This window comes from Lonchura striata, chromosome 2 (assembly GCF_050655825.1).
Source record: "Lonchura striata isolate lonStrDom1 chromosome 2, ASM5065582v1, whole genome shotgun sequence".
Taxonomy (NCBI): Eukaryota; Metazoa; Chordata; class Aves; order Passeriformes; family Estrildidae; genus Lonchura; species Lonchura striata.
In genome coordinates this window covers 18,078,550-18,085,820 of record NC_140704.1, presented here as the reverse complement: position 1 = coordinate 18,085,820, position 7,271 = coordinate 18,078,550, and the positions used below count along the sequence as shown (strand labels likewise).

Below are 7,271 nucleotides of genomic sequence, written 5' to 3'. Positions count from 1 at the left end.
ATTTTACTAAAAAGTTCTCAATATTGAATGCAATAAACTGCTGTGTCTTATCCATAACAAAACAGATAAATATGAAAACATTTCCCATAAATATCCACATAACTTTGTATGAAGGATTTGAGCATTTTTTCTCCAATATGCAATTTAGCTGAGTGAGTCATAATATGTTTTCCATGTAAAGAGAATGAAATTCCATATTGTGTTACTGGTTGCCCTGGAATTAACTGCAGAGACCGAGGATAGGAAGTATATCCCTAAACATTGATACAAAATACAACCAAAGCTCCAAAGAAAATGATTTCGGATATTGCAGTATATTGCAACTGATCTTCTTATTCTGCCTTTTTAATTAATGGAATTAAATGGAACGAGGAAAAGAAACTTTTCAGAATATCCAAATAAAGGGGTTTTTTTTTTGTTTATTTGTTTTTAGAGTTGTACAATCTGTTTGGATTACTAAAACTTTCCTGAAGATACATGAGGCTGTGAGATGGAATCCAGAACTGTTTTTAAGTTATCACTTTGAACTTACATACGTCAATACCTTTTTTCCCATTTTGTTAGGAATGACTGTCTGTATTAGCATGTGATCATAGTGCAAACTGGTGTTTCTTGGTCAGCATACCAGTCAGAACGCAGTCAAAATGGAGAGCGTACAGATGTCATCATTGTCCCTGGACAAAGGCTTTATGACTTTTTTTATACCGCAGCTAAGGCTAGAAGACATGGCTTAATTTTAAAGTGCTACTACCGGCATTAATAAAACAATTATCAATGTTCTTGATGAGACCCATGTTCCAGAGCGTGTGTCTCCTGTTAACATGTGCCGGTTTATACCACGCACCTTTGCATGCATGTACTGCATTTCCCAGGGTGAGACTGCAGGTGGGCAAACAGCAGCCAGCGCCCAGAGCTGTCCCAGACGGAATGGATGCAATGACTTCTGTCCGTGCCCGCCCCGCAGAGCAGGAGCCGTGACACCGAGCACACGTAGGCCGGGGCAGGGCGGCGCTCGCTGACGTGCGGGCAGCCCCGCCTCCCTCCGCGCTCCCGCAGCTTCCAGAAGGGCCGGAGCCGCGGGGGGGCCGCGCCGGTGGCGCAGTCGGAATTGCTGCGGCCGCGGGGCCCGGCCGGGGCGGGGCGGGCGGTGATGCCCTTGTTTATTTTTACTCGGGCGGTTCATCCTCCTCGGCAGCCCCAGCGCGGCCCCCGCCGCCGCTCCCCGCCCCGGCTGCGACGGCGGCGCCGCCTATAAAGCGCCGCCCGCGGGGAGCCGAGGATGCAGCTCTACAGCTCCGTGATCACCCACTACCCGGCGGCCGCCACCGCAGCAGCCGCCGCGGCCTCGCCGAGCTCCGCCGCCGTCTTCAAGGTCTCCTTGTCGCCGGGACCCTCCGCCGCGGAGGCACCGAGCGCCGCCGACGCCGCGGGCCCGAACGCGGTCGCTGAGAGCTCCGGCAAGGAGAGCTTCGTTCCCGCGGGGGGCAGCAGCAGCGCCGCCGCCATGCCCGCCTTCTCGTCCTGCCTGGAGGTGATGCCGAGCGGCCCCGCGGCGGGGCCGGCCGGGCGGCCGGCGGGCGGCCCGCAGTTCAGCTCCTGCGCGCAGGTCACCGTCAGCCGCCGGCGGCCGCTGGAGCGGATCGTGCCCATCCGCATCGTGCAGCGCGCCGAGGCCGCCGCGGAGCTGGTGCCGGGCTCGCCGCGCAGCCGCGCCTGGCTGGAGGGCATCCTGGAGAGCGTGCGGCAGGCCGGGGGCGACGGCGAGGCGGCGGAGGAGCCCAGCAACCGCAGCCTGCGGCTCAGCGAGCACTGCCAGGCGCTGCAGGCGGCGGCCGCCGGCGCCCAGCCCGGGCTGGTTCCCGGCTGCGGCCCCGCGGAGCGGAGCGGCGGCCCCGCGCACGCCGAGCAGGAGGAGGCGGCGGGGCCCGACGTGCGGCGGGCGCCCGGCGGCAGAGCGGAGCGCAGCGAGAAGCTGGCGCTGTACCTGGCCGAGGTGGAGAAGCAGGACAAGTACCTGCGGCAGAAGGGCCGGTTCCGCTTCCACATCATCCCCGACGGGAACTGCCTGTACCGCGCCGTCTGCAAGGCGGTGTACGGGGACCAGCGGCTGCACGGCGAGCTCCGCGAGCAGACCGTGCACTACATCGCCGACCACCTGGACCACTTCAACCCCATCATCGAGGGCGACGTGGGAGAGTTCCTCATCGGCGCCGCGCAGGACGGGGCCTGGGCCGGCTACCCGGAGCTGCTGGCCATGGGGCAGATGCTGAACGTGAACATCCACCTGACCACGGGCGGCCGGCCCGAGAGCCCCACCGTTTCCACCATGGTTCACTACCTGGGGCCCGAGGACCCGACGCGGCCCAGTATCTGGCTGAGCTGGCTTAGCAATGGGCACTACGATGCTGTGCTGGACCGCGTGTGCCCCAACCCAGAGTACGAGGCGTGGTGCAGACAGACTCAGGTACAGCGCAGGCGGGACGAGGAGCTGGCCAAGTCCATGGCGGTGTCCTTGTCCAAGATGTACATTGAGCAGAATGCCTGCTCATGAGACCGCCTGGGCCGGGAGCTTCGCTGCAGGGACTGACAGAGAGGTGTGCTCGCTGTGATGGTGATGCCTTAATCCTTAATGAAGCAGCAGCACCCCAGACGGACAAAGACTGTAGGTTGCGGGGGGATAAATACAGACGTAGTTGTAATATTCTGTTGTAAAAACTTAGCCTCGGGTTATTTGCAAGCAGATTTCTCCGTGTATGTTTGTGTCTCCCCTCCCCACTGTCTGTTTTCTATGAGAATGTATTTTTTGCACACTATTTTTAAACTGTTACCTCCATCTTCTACATCTTGCATTAGTATCTGGCTTTCAGCTGTACAGCCAAAAACGTTTGTAAACAGTTTTTGTAAATAAGGCTTATGATGTAACAGCTATTTTTTGCTGTGTTTTTTACCCATAAACTTTATATTTTTACCAAATGAAGTTGATGTCAAACTGACCCCCCTAGTTGATGAAAATGTGTTTTTAAAAGTGCGGCAAAATGAGAACAGACTGCTTTTAGGAACAATTGCTTTCTCTGCCTGGAGCACAGAATAGGTCCTTTGAGCCAGTTGGAATGCAGCTACACGTGAACAGTGCAGGGAGCAATTGACTCTTCTGTTTTTAATTACTGTTTTGAGTAAACTGGCCTCTTGTTGCCTGGTTGGCTCACTCTCTGCTCCACTTACATTATTTATCTATAATAACAGAACATTAACTTGCAATAGAATGTTGTGACTAGATAATAGTCTCCTGCTTTGGCAGTAATTGCCGTGGCTGCACCTCAGTGTTTGTGTTCTTGTTTCTGGGGCTATGGTGTCTTTCGTATAAGCCCTGCTTCTTTTTTGGCACTGGTGTTTCACCAACAAGTCATTATCTGATCACAACATTTTATTCACGTGACTTTATTTTCTAATCAAGAAATCAGGAATGGTATTCTACATTATGGTTTAAAAGAAAAAAAATACTTAAATTGAGGTTTGTATGGTTTGCTGGGTCAAACATTTAAATGTCTCCAATCTGGATTCTGTCTCTTCTACTTTCTGATTAACTTGTTAGATATATTTATTAAGTAATGCAGTTTGTACTTTTTTATTTTGTAATATATTGTGATTTCGGAATTTATACTGTATTTGTATAATAGGAATATTCACAGCTAAAATGGAATGAATAAAGAATATAATTTTACTTGTGCTCTTCTTTTCTGCCCTGTGCATTCCTGGTGTGGGGAAGAATTGCGGGTGGGTTCACAGGATCTTTTATAGCTTCTCTGCCTTAGTCTCTCCTACTGAGAGGTGGGAAGAAGGGGTGTGGTACTTTACAGATGTAAACCACTGATAATTCTGGTGTCTGTTAATATGTGAAAGAAATGCAGGCATTTAAAGACAATTGAATATCTAATTATTTTCTTACTGCAAGAGATCTTAGTATGTGTTTGCTAGTGAGAAACCATTTCCTATATTAATATGCCTTAGAAGGGGAATTCTCAGGCATAGTTTGTGAGCTCGTGGTGCCAGGGTTGGTGGTGAGCCAGCTCTGCTGGCCTGTGCACACGTGGGCTTGGACATTGGTCTTTGGGAACCTCCATTCTGCAGTTAGCCCCAAACTTGCTCGAGGTTTGTCCTGTCAGTAGTGATACCTTGGCACCCTCTTGTTACTCAAACACAGTAATGTTACAGGGAGGTACAGCTTTCTACTCCCCTTGCAAGATGGAAATGTCTTTCAGGTTGTTTAAACATGTTTAGAAAAGTGCACGTATGTTTACAAATCAGTCCCTGATCTCAAAATGGTAAAACGTCTTCATCCTTAAACAACAGAAGGGTACTAAAGTTATGATTAAAAAGTAACTAAATAGCTGAAATGCATCAGTCTTAGTTGAGCACCTGTGATAGATCTGCGGGACTGATGTATATAATTATTACTGGTTTATGTGGTACAAAGAGTAGATTTAAATATTATGTTATTTTCAAAGCATTGGTAAATAGAATATTTTTATTTAATAGAGTATGTAAACAGTGGTGGAAAACCCCCAGTCTTTCTAGTCCACTGCTGCTTAACCCATGAATCTTCGGAAAGCTGAATTTTGAGGTGAGAGCATGGCAAAGATGCAGTCATGGATCTGTTCATAAGGAACAGAGGTAGTTTATAGGGAAAATGTCTATTCACATTACTAAAAATAAAGATATTAATACAGCATTACTAAACGTCAATGATGTGCTGACTAATTAAAAACATTTTATCCAGGCTGCTAAAGTTTTGGGTTGGATGTGATTAATTAATTCAAAGTTGTGACTATCCCAAACTTTAAAAAAAACCCACATGCATTTAAGTCTTCTAAAATGACTGTTTTTGGCTGTGTCATGAATTGTGATCACAAATTCTGTTTGTGTTTTGCAACACAAACCTCATAAATGCTCAGTAAGCTAAGCAAAAGGGATTGGTGCAGCATAATGTTCACTCTGTGCGATAAAAATGATACAAAAACATCACAAATAAACAAAGCAGTGTTAAAAACCAACTGTGTGGGACCTTGGGATGGGCTCCCACAGAGTTCCTCAGCAATCTATCTACTGCATGAGTCACGAGGGCATGCAGATAACTTTAAGGAATTTGAAAAACTAGGTTACTTGTTGAACTAGTTTGCAAATACATGGAGGGTGTATTGCTGAAGCGTGTAACAAGGCACTTGTTTTTGCAACTTGCATTATGTACTGTGTCTAAAAGGAAATTGGAAAAATGGCATTGCAGATGTTTTGGACACATTGAAAGTGTGTTTTCTATAATAGCTGTGGTGTTTAAAGTTCAGCTAAGACACTAGGTTCAGATGCAAGCTAGTGGTGTATTGTTTGAACAGGAGTAGAGGCAGTTTCATGGACAAATTTTATGGAAGCAGTGATCCTAATGTGGACAGAGCTTTACAAAACTGCTTGTAACACTATTCTTACCCCCAGAAAAAGCAGAGGTAGATGCAAGTTTTCCTTTACTGCCCTGTATTCAACAATTCCAGTAACAAGGGAAGGACAGATATTGTCCTGGATCATAATTTCAGTGGCTCATTATTTTAACCTTGGCTAATTACTTACATAACCCAGCTAATCCTTAGGCCTGTCTGGGGACTTTGGTCAACAGACTTTTTATTATTGACAATAAGTCAGAAAAAGAGGTTGATTTTCAATATGCCACTTGCATGGTCCTATAAATCAGGTAGAAAATGCTTTAATTCTAAACTGAGCTAATGTGAACTTCAGTCGGTGGGAGCATAAGCTTTGTGATGTCTTTGCTTGTATGTTGTTACACAGTTGTGAATTAGTTGACATGTTGGATGCTGCATTTCAGGAGTTCCTTAGGTTGCCAAGACTATGACATTCTGTCACTAAATGTTCAAGGGATATGTTAAAATTGTTATGTGTGTTGAACGGACTTGGTTACATGAAGCAAGGAATCCCAAAATAAGGATGATGTGCAAGTAGGAAAGGGAAGATTTATGTAAGTATCACTGTTTTCCATTTCAGTCAAGGGCTTGCTCTTCAGAAAGTTAAGTGGATGACACTTTGTGCTTAGTAACTTTCTCAGGACACACAGAAGTTGTCTAATGCCAGCTACAGCAATTTATCTCTCCTGTTGTATTTGGCTGATACATTACATGTGTGCAAGATAAATATTTTACATTAATTCCACTTGTAAATAAAGGTGTGTTTCAGTATTTCTTATATATGTACATAGTCACCTGAATACAAGTATTTCTACTGTCTACTTTTGTTTTTATGATGTCAGAATTACTTGGTAGGATTTTTGAGGATAAAATTTCAATTTTGTTTTAGTGATTTGTCAGCGTGCTCGTGTATCGCTTCTGAATTCAAGCAGAAAATGATGGCATATCTCAAAACAGAGACAAGTACCTGGCAATAACTGTGTTTTGCTTATAATTTGCTTATAATATTTTATATTTATTCAACAGTTTATTGATATGTAGTTATAAGTGTTCCTAGAATGTTGGTGCAAAATGGTATAGAATGAAAAAAAATCCGGAGTCTTGTTGTTTAAAAGATTGTCTCATTTCAGAATTGCATGGTTGTGTGAAAATACACAGCATCCAGTGAGACAGTAACTGTTTGAAAGAACAGGTCTGCCAAATGCAATTGTGTAGTCATCAGAACTTTTTAAAGAAGCAAAAAATTTTAAACTTCGAATTTTTACTAACATACAGGCTGATTTGTAACATGTACATGTGTGTTTCGCTTGAAAAAGTGGCTTTGATATTTCCTGTTCAGTTTTCATTTATATTCTGTCTTTTTTATAACAAGTTTATACTATTAATGGATAAAAAGATACAGAAATGCAGTAATATCTTGTACTTCAGCCATTTTTTTTCTGGAGCTAGTATTTAAAATATGTTTATACAAGGAAACCCATACATAGTATTCAGACTGCAAATCAATGGAAATAAACCACTGTCACGTTCCAGGTTTCTGTGGCATGAGTGGTTATTACTCCCATATTCTCATAAATTTGTCCTAATTACTGAGTAAGATAGAGCTTCTCTGGAGAAAAGGTGAGTGTGCAATTGTAATAGCATGATGCATGTACACAGGGATGAACTCATCTTTCTTGTGTGATCTTAAATAATGACATTTGCTGCATTTTTAGTGTGCGTTTTTAAACCATTTTGCTTTTAATCCTTATTTTATTTCAATGAAGTTTTACTGGAAGTTGTAGGAAGCAAACGAATGAGTTCTTA

The 7,271-nt window shown here is 44.9% G+C and overlaps 1 protein-coding gene across 1 annotated transcript; it reads left to right on the top strand.

Moving 5' to 3' along the window:
• The first annotated feature begins 1,095 nt into the window (after positions 1-1,095).
• Positions 1,096-6,997, top strand: OTUD1 (OTU deubiquitinase 1). The gene has a single exon (XM_021533106.3). It carries the CDS (start codon positions 1,280-1,282, stop codon positions 2,549-2,551), a length of 1,272 nt encoding a protein of 423 aa, XP_021388781.3. The 5' UTR covers positions 1,096-1,279; the 3' UTR covers positions 2,552-6,997.
• The last annotated feature ends 274 nt before the right edge of the window (positions 6,998-7,271 follow it).

Coding starts and splice junctions, on each gene's coding strand:
- OTUD1 (XM_021533106.3), top strand. CDS start 1,280: ATGCAGCTCTACAGCTCCGTGATCACCCACTACCCGGCGGCCGCCACC.